This window comes from Pelodiscus sinensis, chromosome 1, assembly GCF_049634645.1.
Source record: "Pelodiscus sinensis isolate JC-2024 chromosome 1, ASM4963464v1, whole genome shotgun sequence".
Classification (NCBI taxonomy): domain Eukaryota; kingdom Metazoa; phylum Chordata; order Testudines; family Trionychidae; genus Pelodiscus; species Pelodiscus sinensis.
In genome coordinates this window covers 25,035,517-25,049,397 of record NC_134711.1, presented here as the reverse complement: position 1 = coordinate 25,049,397, position 13,881 = coordinate 25,035,517, and the positions used below count along the sequence as shown (strand labels likewise).

General features: G+C 41.9%; 1 protein-coding gene across 6 annotated transcripts in view; it reads right to left on the bottom strand.

Moving 5' to 3' along the window:
- KMT2E (lysine methyltransferase 2E (inactive)) overlaps positions 1-13,881 on the bottom strand; it is a 144,975-nt gene that overhangs the window by 106,137 nt on the left and 24,957 nt on the right. For 5 of the 6 annotated variants that reach the window (XR_012897805.1, XM_075909724.1, XM_014580821.3 and 2 more), the window contains exon 2: positions 4,372-4,556. Coding sequence is in view for 5 of the 6 variants with exons in the window: in XM_075909724.1 (XP_075765839.1) it covers positions 4,372-4,442 (71 nt within the window). In the remaining variant the exon portion in view is untranslated. Of the gene's footprint in view, positions 1-4,371; positions 4,557-6,812; positions 6,915-13,881 lie in introns of all 6 variants that reach the window. The other variant, XM_075909672.1, reaches the window with a different exon arrangement.

Below are 13,881 nucleotides of genomic sequence, written 5' to 3'. Positions count from 1 at the left end.
TAGAAGTGGGCACTGCGCTGATTAGCTGAGCGGCACTGGAATCTCTTCTGAGCAGATACATAAGCGCTCATCTTACAGGGAACACTGGAAGGGTAGAAAAAAGGAGGATTGATTTCCAGGTCTCCTTTTTTAATGAAAACTACAGAGGAGGGCACTGATGTCAGCGTGTCTCATTACCCCTATCCCTGTAGACCATCTTCACAGAGTGGGGAACATGACAGGTCTTGAAATGGAAGGAGCTTGCTAGCAGCTGCTCTTCTGTCTAAACATGCTCAATATACTTAAAGCGCCAATGTACATCTGTCACTCTCACACACTGTATGTGTGTGAGTCTCTGTCACTCACACAAACACATTTTGGCTTTCACATTCACCTTCTGATCCAACACATACTTTGTGGTGGTGGCATGCTTCTCTTACTTGTTTCAAAGTGTGTGATTTTAGATTTTTTTCACTGATTTGTGCATCTCAGAATTTTTACCTCTCTCTTATGCTTAAATTTAATTCTTTGAAATAAATAATGGCTAACCTGTCATGCTGGAATAATTATTCCTACTGTAATTTTTTATGAAGATATTGGTTTTTGGTTTCTACCGGTGGTACAAATCTGTATATTACCTCAGTATTGGTGCACATAACAAAAAAGTTATTTCCTCTAATTTTTGCCATCCGTGCAGTGGTCAGAGTTGGGATGTAAATACCCATTTAAAAAGTTAACTGGTTAAATGATATAATTTTAACTGGTTAATAGTGGAGGGCTGGTACATGATAGCTGGGGTCCAAGCAGGGGCTCCTGTGGCCAGAGTCCTGCCAGCCAGCTTGACACCAGCAAGGGGCTCCTCCAACCAGGCCCTTAGTGGGCAGAGGGCTGCTCCCTCTGGGCTAGTACCTCCGGTTAACCAGTTACCAGGTAAATATGCTGGTAATACTCTAACACTTACCATGTACCCAGATTGCCCACTAACAGTCTGGAAGCACAGTGGGGTTAAAGGAGGTTTCCACATGCTGCTCCTGCCCAAAGGCACCATCTCTGCAGCTCCCACTGGACAGGAGCAGAGAACCACAGGCAATGGAAGATGTGGGGGCAGTGCCTGTGTACAGGGAGGTAGTGTGCAGAACCATCTGCCTCTGTCCTAGGCACCCCGCAAGAACTGCTGCTAGACATGCCAGCCACTTTTTGGAGTGGGTAGTGCCAGAGCGGGGGTAAGCTTGCCTTAGACCCAGTATACCACTGCCCAAGAACCACCCGAAGCCTGCATCCTGAATCCCTACCCCAGCCCTGAACCCCCTCCTGCAACCACACTCCTTCCCAGGGCCTGCACCCAGAATCCCCTCCTGTATCTCAACCCTTTGCGTCAGGCTCAGCCTGGAAACCCTCCCACACTCCAAACCCTTGGCCCAAGACCACAGCCTGCACCGCCCTGCACCTAAACCTCCTGCTCCCGCATAGTGAAAGTAAATGAGGAGGAGGAAGGAGGGAGGATTGAGTAAGCAAAGCAGATCCTTAGAGAAGGGGTGGGGAAGGAGGTGGGGCAAGGGTATTTCGGTTTAAGGTAGATCCTGGATTGCATTTAAAGTCAGAAAGTGATTTTGTGCTTTAAAAGGTTGGAGACTACTGATCTAGACAGTGCTTGGTCCTGCCATGAGGGCAGGGGACTAGACTTGATGGTCTCTCAAGGTCCCGTCCAGTATTCTAGGATTTCAATAGATAGTAGCTTGTCAAACAGCCTAAAATCCAAGTGCATAAATTATTAAATATCTTGCCACTTATTCTCTTCACATGGCAACAGGAGATACTTTTCAAGGCAGATGTTAATGGATGTTTTTATCGGCCCAGTTTCTTTAAATCTTTCCAGATACTCTTATTTTCTAAGAAGAGTAAAAAATTTTGTAATGTTCATGTTTTAAGAAAATTTCCCCCTTGACTAAATCGGTTTCAGTAGTAAAGGCTGTATGCAAGACATTTTTCAGGTTTACAGTGACCAATTCATCTGTCTTGTTAAAACTAAACCTCACTGCCTTTATTTGTTAATTTGGAAGTTCATTCTTTGTGTCTCCTGGAGAAAGAGCAAATACTAATCTATTCTTAGTAAAAGCAAGTACTAATCTATTCTTCCAACACCTAAAGCAAGCAAATATGTTCTTAAACTGTCCAAAACCATGAAAGCTATATTTTTTTAACATAAGAAAATTAAGTGTATGTATGGGGATGGGGAAGTCTTTGAAGGAAAGATAATAAGAACATTTAATCTATATTCATTGAGACTAAGGATCTATTGGCAAGTTTCAAAATGATAATTCTTACAAAAAACTAGTAATAAAAACTAGGGCTGTCAACTGAAATGCGTTAACGCCTGCGATTAACACAGTCCAGGATTAACGCATTAAATTTTGTAACATGTTAATCTCAGGCATGAATCCTGCACTGCTCCTTTGAAGTGCCACCGTAGTGCTTCAAAGAGGAAGCGCAACTGACTTCATTTTTAAGAATAATCACGGCTAAGAACTATAAGCATATATATTATACAGTACATTACAGAAACCCTCCTGCGCCTCTATACAAGGCACGGGGTTTTTTTGTGGATACAGGTTGAATTTTCCAAATCTGGGACTCTCTGGTCTGGCATCATCCATGATCCTGCAAGGCCACAGATGTTGCTGGACCAAAGAGCCCCAGAGAAAGAAGCAACGTAGGGGCTGGGGAGTCCCAGCCGGGGAACCTCCAGTTGCAGTGGAGCTATTGGTGGCCGAGCGGGCCACAGCCAAGAGCTCCAGCAAACCCTCAGTGGGAGTGGAGCTGGGGTGACTGAGCAGCCTCTGCTGGGGAACACCCCCCCCCCCCGACTGAAGCATGGTTGGTGGATGTGGGCGGCCAGAACCCTCAGAGACAGCAGGGAGGCCAGATATCCCAGTTGGGGAACCCCCGGCAGCAGCAGGACTAGTGATGGCCAGGTGGCCACAGCCAGAAACCCCAAGGAACAGCCTTTGGCAGTGGGACTGGCAGCAGCCAAGCAGACTCCACTGTGAACCCCAGGAGACCCTGGGGCAGTGGGCAGGCAGCAGGGTGGGGAGCCATGCCAGGCTAGTGTTGGGGGCCAGCTACAGGGCAGGGAGCTCCAAAGAGAGGAGCCCAAGACTGGGGCAGCCAGGAGGGGAACACTGACCTCCCCCGTCTGACAAACTCCCTGATCCGGGACAGCTCAGATCCCAAGGGTGCTGGACCAGCAGGTGCAACCTGTACTTCTTCACCCCCTGACAAAACCAAAATCAAAACTTACTGCATTGATACACCCTCTGCTAATACAAAGGAAAAACTGGGTGGAAAAACATTGCCAGAGAGTACTTATCAGCCATAATACAAGAAACTTATAGCCTTGTATAGTTTAAGACAGTGGCTTCAGCAGTTAGCAGGAGGCTTGAGGCTTACAAACTGTGGCATAAATCAACTTGGGAAACTCAAATTTTGGAGAACTGGATGTAGAATGTTGGGGGATAGGAGAAGAAAAGGGAATTTTCCTCATAATGACAGTATCAGTCAACCACAGAACATGAACTGACAGCTGTGTCTGGAAGGTTTTGGCTAGAACATCCAACAAAGGTGCCATAGTAACAAATTGATGTACAGGTGGAACCTCTGTGATCTGGAACTCTCTGGTCTGGCAACATCCCTGGTAGAGTAGGAGCACATATGTTGCTGGACCAGAGAGCCCCAGCTGTAGAGATTGCCAGCAGCTGGCAGTTCTCAGTCTCCGTCATGAGCCATGAGCGATTAATTTTGACAATTCATGGAAGATGGGAGAGAATCCAGAGAACTGGAAAAGGGCAAAGATAGTACAAATTTATAAAAAGGAAGATAAAGATAATCATCTTAACTTCAGTACCCAGAAAGATAATGGAACAAATAATTAAGCAATCAATTTGTAGGCACCTAGAAAATAATAAGGAAATAAGTGACAGTCAGCATGAATTTGTCAATAACAAATCATGTCAAAATCAACCTAATAGCTATCTTTGACAGGATAACAAGCCTTGTGGATAGGGAGTAGTAGATGTGGTATATTCCACTGCAACCGTGTCTCTAAATGCAACCAAATAAGTTTTTACACATACTTGCTGTAAAGTATATTTTATTTAAATTATCCCCTTTGATAAAACGAACTGCTAACAAATACAGCTTCTTTCTTAAAAAAAACACACACACAGAGCGAGCATTTGCATTTAGAAAAAACAAAGCTACAATAGATTAACAAATATAGCTATTAAGTCAAATAATTAAGTATAAACATCTTGGAAGTCTGTTTATCTCTATTCAAAAATACCCACCAGAAAAAGAAAAAATAGCAAAGTTACCAGTTATGTCAAAAATACTTACTCTGAGCCTGCAGCCATTTCCAAATAAGACGTTTCTGCTGTGTCAACCCCAAGCGGGATCACTATGCTCATGACGTTCGTTTCTGATAAATTCGATTACTATGGAGTCCTGTGCATTGGTATCCAAAACACTGGGGCATTCCAGCCACAGTGCTCATTGCAAACATCTAAGTGCATCCACAAACCCTGTTTGAAAATAAGACAGAGACAACGAAACATTTTAAGCAGGCAGTTCCATATTGCATTGTAAAATGGCGCCCTGTGCTAAGACATCTTACAATAATTTCATTTTGTTATCAGTATAAAGTAAAAAATATTTTGTATTATGACAAACATTATAAAACTTTAAAATCTGCTTTATCAGAATGGGCTTTTTAAAAATAAATAAAAACCTTCAGAAGGATAGCTCTCATGTAACTTAAAATACTTCTGAAGGAAGCATTCTTCCCATACTTTTAATCAAATCTCTGAGGAAAAATCTCAACACAGAGAATGAAGGATCAAACCTCAGAGGAATAGCCTAGGCTTATCAGGTAGAATTGATTGCTCGCATTTCCCCCCTTGCAGCCTCTAATGCTGCAAGGGGTGGGGGGGGAGGGGGAGAGTGGGAGCCAGTGCTAGAGCGAGAACCGTCTCAGTCCTCAGTACTCGCTGCTGCCTCTATCAAGGGCAGCAAGGGGGAGGGCAGCAGGGGCTACTGCTGCTGCTGATCCAAAGCAGCCCCTGTCCACGGGGGGGGGGGGGGTGAGAGGGATCTGCAGTGGACAGGGGATGCTGCCAGGCGGGCAGGCAGCCCAGCTCAGTCCCGGCTCGCACCTGGTGCAGGACCAACCCCACTTCGGCGCTGCAATTTAAAGAAGGCAGCAGGAAGCAAGCAGCCTGGCCCCTGGCTCCTATTCCCTTTTAAATTGCAGAGATGCAGTAAGGTTTGGTCCCACACCTGGTGAGAGCCAGGACTGAGCTGGGCTGCCTATCGACTAATCGAGTAGTCGATAAAAATTCTATTGACTACTTGATTAATTAAATACCCTCCTCTTAACATCCCTCCTGCATACAAATCATATTATGCTAGCACATTCACCCAGTATTGCTCAGGGCAGGTCCTTAAGCAGACGCTCAGGACCGGGAGGGGGGGGGGGGGAGAGAACAGGGGCATGATGAAGGGCTCTGGGGAGGGGACAAGCTCCCTTTTCCCCAAGATTCGTTGGGCTGCTTCCTCTTCTCCTTTCTGTCCCTGTCAGGGAGAGAGAGCAAAGTGCAAAGCTCATCTGTCCCTGTGCTTCAGTCAGAGGGACGAATGCAGCAAATTATGCATTTTTCCCTTGCTCCCTGAGAAAGAGAAAGAGCCAGTGATATCTCCCTATGAATCTGGAGGAGAGCTTCAGCCTCCACCCCCCTCTGCCATCCTCCTTAAAGGACACTTGTGGGTGGAAGGTTTGGAGAAAGGGGCCCCAGCTAGTCCCTTTCACCTGCCTGGTGATTATCTCTTTTCTATATGGTTTTATGAGAAGTAATCCTATTCCAGTGTCCTGGCACAACCAAACCCTTAGGCAGCTTTATGTTATGTTAAGAGGAATCTATATACTGAATGTAGTAGTTCTTGCTCTTACTGTTTAAGAGAAGTTCTTGAACAAACATACAAACTCTCTCAAAATTTATAGTAAAGAAAAAGCTTTCACCATTCTGCTCAAACAACATGGTTAAAAATAAAAGCATACTTTTACATATATAATTTATATGTACAACTATAAACACTCAAAATTCTCACTCCAGTCATGATTGGCCATTATTAGCACAGACTAAATAAAACAACAGATGAGCCTAATATGGCCACAATTTGTATTTTACCCACTCGATTTTCAGCAAGTAACATTCTTCTTTCTTAGTTTGGTTATCACATAGTGGATAACTGACAGAATTTGGGAACGAGGATATCTACTTGCTAATCTAAAACTCAAGAGAGATCCTTGAGAACAGGAACATTATTTTCTCAATTTTTTTCTTTGATGTCATCTGATTAATTACATAGTTGTGAACATTTTATTCTATCAGAAATGTTAAAGATGTATTTAAATGACATTGAGATTCAATGGTATTACTATATTCCTTATTAGAAAATAATGCAAAAATGAAAATGTGAAGCCACTCAATTTGATATATTTTAATGGGGAAGAAGAGATGTGAAATCTCTCATGAATTCTTAAGGAAGAGATCAGATTCTCCAGGTAAGAAGTTAGACAAGAGTTTATGATTATTTAACATAGTTTCTTCTTGTTAGTCAAGTGCAATTCTGAATATTATACTTTTTACAAATCTTCCTGTGGATTCTGATTAAAATAAATTTGCTACATTCTTACACTGGCAAGCACTGAAGAGTCAGTATGGCTAACATGAATGTGTGAGAGTCTACTTTACCTCATGCATCAATTAATCATGTCCTACCTCCATAACACTGCACTCCCAACAACTTCCTCTTCCCTGTTGCAGGGATGCCACAAAGTACAGAAAAAAACCCCAGCAAATAGTCCTGCAGCACCTTAGAGACTTAACAAAAAATGTGAATAGTATCATGAGCTTTCATGGGTTGTCGCTGTTTCTTAAGTTTTTTCAGTTACATACCAACCTGGCTACCCCTCTGAAACAAAGTACAGAATATGAGCACAGAGAAGAGTGAACAGAATTATGTAACTACCACTGTATTCCTGTCCCTCCTCCACAGAATTATAGTAGTAAGATAACGTGTACTGAGTCAACAGTAACTTTCCCAGCAGTAATTAGCCATGTGAGGTGAGATCTTAAACTCAACTTGATGGTACTTCTCCATTTATCTGTATTTATTTTTAAGAATATATGTCAGCACAGCTATCCATATCTTTCATGCTTCCGCACTGAATTATTGAAATGCACCTGTAGACCAGCCTCAAACAATCAACTGTGTAGAATGCAGACTGCTGACCAACATTTCTTGGGTTAAGCACATAATTCCTGTGCCCCACTAACTTATATTTGCTTCCAGTTTAAGCTGTTGGTTTTGCCCCAAAGTCATAAATGTTTTGGGCTCTGGCTATTTTTAAAACCATTTTATTTCTCATAGGATACCACAAAAGTTAGTATCAACTGCAATAGTTAACTATCCTCTTATTCGAAGGAAGTATACTATTGTCCAGGCATTTTCAGCAGAATCCTAGATTTAGAACCAAAAATCTTAATTTATTGAAAAGGATAGTTTCCCAAGAATTTCCCTAAGGTGTACTGGGAAGGACTTCACATTGATGTTGATCTAATTAGAAAATTTTGTATTTTAAAAAGCATACATGCCTAGAACATTAGAAGGAAAAATTTAATACACTGAAAGAAAAACTCTAGAGTACAGGCAGTCCCCGGGTTACGTACAAGATAGGGACTGTAGGTTTGTTCTTAAGTTGAATTTGTATGTAAGTCGGAACTGGTACATATTGTAGGGGAAACTCTAGCCAAACATTTCTCCAGAGCTCAGTTTTATTCTCCCACACCTCACTTCCCTCAGTCCTTTATTCTCAAGCTGAGGTGTCTGCTGAGAAAAGCCGCTCCCTGGTCTGCTGGGGGGGGGGACGCTAGCTTCGCGTCTCCCTGGTCTGCTGGGGGGAAGCAGCTAGTGCGGGGTTGCCTCACCCCATTTGTAAGTAGGGATCTGATGTAAGTCGGGTCCATGTAACCCGGGGACTGCCTGTAGTTCATATTAAAACTTCCTTACAGATGAGTAAGGCCTCTGGATATTTTTACCACTCTCAACTCTCATCTTCTACTCCAACAAGAACAAGCCATTTTTAGTCTACTAGGCAAATTACTGTAGAGAAGTCAAGTCACCTATTCCATGGAAATAACCTGCTATACTTAAATATTAGGAATTATGTTACGTCAGATGTTATGGACAACAAAATGTATTTTACGCAGAGACAATGACTTAAGAACAGTAAACAATTTATACTGTATTACAATGAATTTTTGTTCCTGAGACCAAAAAACCAAAGTCCTTCAAGCCAAAGAAACAAGTACAAAGTTTACAGTGATAGATGCACTGAAAATGCAGAACATAGGTAACAGGCAGCAGCACACTTTTATGCTAGATTATAAATTTGGGAACCACTATGCTAGAACATTAACCTGGAGGGACCACCTCTACAACTTAGTGAAGTTTAATTTCCACTTAATTACCTCCCTTGTGAGACTCTCAAAAAGGATGCTAATTCATACCAAACTGGACTGAGACGATCCACCATTTAAGTTAGACAGCCATCAAATAGTAACATTAGGTTAGATCTCTGCCAATCTTATCTTGATCTGAACTAGCAACTACAAAATGAGAGACTGCACATTACCTATACCCTGAGCTAGGCAGCCTCCAGGAAAACAGTCTTAAAAACAATTTGGTACAAAGAGGTTCAATGGTAACATTTCAGAGTTGTTATGATCTGAAATGACTTTGCCTTGCCTTTCCATTCTCAGTGTTGTTGAGTCAGCCAGTCAAACAAAAACAAACAAAAACTCCCTAAAGATCTGGAAAGCCACATGTAAATGGAAAAGGCAGTGGCAGCTGTAATAGGAAGAAAAAAACAGGTCAGCAGACATTCAGGTAGAGCCTGCACAGATACAAAAGTTTGCATCTGCATCCCTAAAAATGAACTGCAGATACGGATAACAGATATAAAGCAGATATACACAAATTTGCAGGGTTCTAGATACAAAATTTGTATTTGCATCTACAACAGTGAGCTGAAAGTATTCACACCCACGGATGAAGATACCCACAGGTTTGCAGGGCTCTAATTACAGACCAACAGTCATATGTAGGTCTTTTAGTGGCAAATTAATCATTCAAATTCTTGATCCTAATCTCAACCATTAAAAAAAAATCCCAGAAAACTGATGAACCTCAATGAATTTCACCAATATTATTACAGCCAAAGAACTTTCCTTACAAGACAGATCTAATTACCCATTTTTTACAACTGATCTAAAACTCTTATTTTGTATTTTTCACAAAAGAAGTCTTCAAGACCCTTTCATTATTATTTATAACCACCATTTTAAGATTACAGGACAAAGTAATCTTCCTTACTGCAGCAAAGAAAGCTGTGGCAGTATTTGAGGGTGGTATGCCCTTCAACCACTCCTGCCACAAAGTGTGGCATTTCATCTCCAGGAACTGAATGCACTGCCTTTGCAATACCTAAATATCCCCAAGCTTGTTCAGGAGCAAAACCTGTGTTGCTTGTGAACAATTATACCCCTCAATGAATTCTTCATGTTGTACTGGCCACAGATTGACATTTCTGCCCTTGCTCTGGTCAGGTACTCAGCATGGGGGGGGGGGGGGGGGGGAAGAGAAGAATAGGGAGATCATCTATATCAGACAAGTAAACTGCTGAAGGTATGGAGTATGGTTACACATTGTGTGTTCTTGTAACATCATATGTCAGAGCCTAGAGAAGTAGAAGGAAGAATAATTCACACAATATCAAGATTTAGAAATGTCTTCATCCATTACACCGATATTCCTGATATATCCACCTGATGATTCTTTATGCATCTTCCCAGAGTAGATGTTTGAACTGCAGGAACTAACCTACAGGATGATCAAGCCAGGAGTCCAGTGGATACTTTAGATGAAGTTGGAAGAAACCATAAAAAGGTTTATGAATAACAATGAATAACAATAGGTTCCACAGGTTCTATCAGTCCCATAGATTCATTATGCATCACTTAAAAATGTGGAGAGATGCTTTGATGTTATGCCCTTATATTACTGATGGTATGAAGTGATAGCAGGAAGTAATCTGAACCAAGATAGATAAAAATCAATTTTTTAAATTAAAAAAAACTTGAATTTTATTTCTTTAAATCAATAAAATACTAAGTTTATCATTTAAAACTAACAGTTACAATTAAATCTCATCACATACATGCTACACCTAGTCTCATAAAAATGAACTAATGGCTCTAGTCTGACTAGACTAACTACCAGCTCTTGCTTCTTCACAATTCCAGGTATTGAATTTCTGTTTCTCATCAGACTAAAGTAAAGACAGACACAATGTATATAGAATTGTTTTTGTTCTGTGCTTATGTGGTGGTATACCAGGGCCAAGCACAGCAGAGGCATTTATTAAGATATTGGGAAAGATAAAGGGAGCAAAGAAAGGAACAGAGAACTGGAAAGAAAAGGGGAAGACATTATTCAGCATGCACACAGCTTCCTATATTCCTCCACATTTTTGCCACAGAAAAACTATCAGGGCTTCTGGGCATAAGAGACCTAACTAGGAATATTTTGAAGAAATTAATTCCAAAATTAAAAAGGGAAATGTATCAAGTGTAGCAGGGCAAGATGATGATACAGGGCCTAGCTTCAAGAATGAAACATCATATGAGGGCTAGTTGTAGAAGTTTAACAAACACTGCACATTTAGTGTTCTGAGGACTTGGTCTGTCAGCATTAACAAAATTTGAAAATTAAAAAAAAATTAAGGACAGCCATTAGCCAATGAGTCAGGAAACTGCTGCAATTGCAAATGTGAAACATTTATGATTTAGTTTAATAAAATATAAGTATTATTGTGTTTGAGAGAGAGATTTGGTTCTTACCATTCCTAATGTACTGCTGCTGCATCTGCAGCTTAACACAGATGACTATTATGTACTATATCCTAAATTAATAAAATCAAGTTGGCTAAAAAAATTGTACAAAGAATCCTCTCTTAGATGTTGCAAAATGCTGTACTGACTTGTAATTTAACATGCTGTAGTGATCAGATTTGCACCACTGTTTGAGAAATACATGAAGTAGTGGGAAACCACTTAATTATTTGAACACTTCTCCCACTGTTTTTAAACTTAGCACTACTGTCAGTGCTTGAATCAGCAACAAAACTGGTCATACCTTCTCAAATTGCATTATTTGTCTTTAAAAAACTGCCACCATTTAAGACACAATTCAGATGTCCTATTTTCCTTCGCTAGGACTTTGGCTGAGCAAGAATTGCAGGCCCACTTTTTCAGTTGAGTTAATAGTTTTTTTCTTCCTCTCCTGTTCTTTATTGGACTATTAAAAGAGGCATGCTCCTGTCCCCAGAAGTAGGGATGTGAACGTGCAGTCAACTATATGATTGACCAATAAGCCTAGGCGGCAGCTTCCCATGCCACTACTCCCACTGCTGTCTCTGACAGAGGCAGCAGCAAGGGGGAGCAGGAGCTGGGGAGGGGGCAGAGGGGTGAGAGCCAGCTTAAAAGCTGGTTCCAACCAGAACCGGCTCCATAGTGATTGCGTCTCTCCCTCTCCTCCGCCTCTATCAGAGGCAGCAGCCAGAGGGAGGAACCAAGAGAGGCTGTTCCGCATTCCATGGAGCATCCTCTGTCCAAAGGGAGCTCAGACCGTCACCGCTGCCCCCCACCCTCAACAGGGGCTGCTGCCACCCCGCACTGCTGTGTTTCTGCCTGAGGCAGCAACATGGGGCAGCAGGTAGCCGGTCTGTGCAAGGAGCTGATTTTTAAACAGTCTCCCCTCGTGGATCAGCTCCCTTTGCTCCCCCCCCCCCCCCCCCGCCTTCCCACACTGTTCCCTCTGATATGGAGGCAGCAGTGCGGGGTTGCAGGGGGCCCCCGTGGACTACTGAATAGTTGTGTAACTGCTAAGATCTCATGCAGTTACACAACTATTCAATTATCAGATGCCTTCTGAGTAAGATAGTAGGTAAGTGATGGTGGAACAAGTCTGATTTTCTTCTTGGGAGCAAGGTGAGGTAAGGACATTTTCTGGTTTGTATTCTTATGACATTTCAATAATGTTCTCTAATTCCCTCCCAAGCCATCTTTCAGATATCCAAGGTGTGATTGGATAGGAGTGTGAAAGGTTAACCAGTAAGCATCATCCTTAACTTGTGATGTTTGCCAGTTTTCGTAAACCGTTAATCAATGAGGGGTGGAGCAAACCACTGGGGGCCTGTTAATCAATTAAATGGGATTTTACATCCCTAATGGGAAATGCACCAAAGATTTAAGATGACAGAGATGCAAGTTTCTTTTTAAATGGTCATGAAGTTAATGTTCTAACTTTTTTGAAATTTTGTTGTGTAGGAGCAGAAGACAGGTTCCTATTGTTTTGTTTTGATGGTCACTAGATTTATCTTGTTTTTTTTTTTTTCAAAATAAACATTAAATATTTTTATTTCACATGTCATATTTATTATGCATAGTATTTCAAAAGCAGAAGCTGAAGTCAAGGAGAACCTGTGGTACTGGTGAAGTTGCAACCTGTAGGGTTTCCAATTCACACTGTCAATCTAGTACTGTAGGATATAACAATACAAATGGTGTAAAAACGTGCTCAAGTTAGTGCACTCTATATGTTGCAATACCTAGACTCATTTTTTTATGAGAATATCAGCTTTTTAGAGATGATTGAGATGGGTGTTGGCATTACCAGCAATTTTTTTTGGCCTAGTGTATAGGGATTTTAAAAAGGAAGTAACAAGTATAATCACTTCACACAAGACTATACGGCTACATCTACACTGGCATGATTTTCCGCAAATGCTTTTAACGGCTACATTTCTATCACTAAACAACCCAGAGCAGTGATGGGCAACCTGCAGCCTACATGCGGCCCACTGGAGCTCCACCTGAGGCCTCTCGATCCCTGGCCGCTCCCCTCCCCTACACTGGGGCACTGAAGCCCTGTACTTCCTACACCTCTCCCCTCCTTCCCAGCATTTCGGAGTGCACAAATCACATGTTTTGCTCTCTGTCCATGCTCCTCCCCCTTCTTTCCAGAGCTGAAATGCCACAAACCAGCTGTTTGCGGCATTCCAGCTATGGAGCGGGGATGGAGCACAAATTGGGCAATTTGTGCACTCCAAAATTGCTGGAAGGGGAGAGGCATAGGAAGTGCAGGGCTCAAGTACCTCAGTGCGCAAAAAGTGCATGGGGGAGGGAGAACAGACAGGAGGCTTGCAGGGCCGCAGGCAGAATCTAAGTAGTCCCACTGAGGTGATGGAGGGATGCTCAAGCAGCCCACCCACTATTTGTGGTTGCCCATTCCTGACCTAGATATACACTGGGAACTTTTTCCAACTGTTAATCAGTTTTAAGGCCTGAAGGGACTATTAGATGATCCAACCCAACTTCTCAAACAAAACAAGTTATCAAATTACAACCATTTACTCCCATGTTAAACCCAAAAGCCTATCCAGAAAGAAGCCTGATCTGAAAGCTTCAAGAGATGGAGAATACACCACTTCCCTTAGAAGTTTGTTCATTAATTACTTTTCACTGTAAAAAAAAAAAAAAAAAGTGTCTTATTTCAATTTGCCCAGCTTTAACTTCCAGCTATTGATTCCTCTAGTAATTAAAGGGGCTGGAGTACTCAATCCTTAAAAAAGCTTTTGTGCCACGTGTCTTAAATAGAAGTTTACAGCTTTAGATAGCCTGAGTAAAATGGATGTTACAAATCTTAAGCATATCACCACACTTAGGT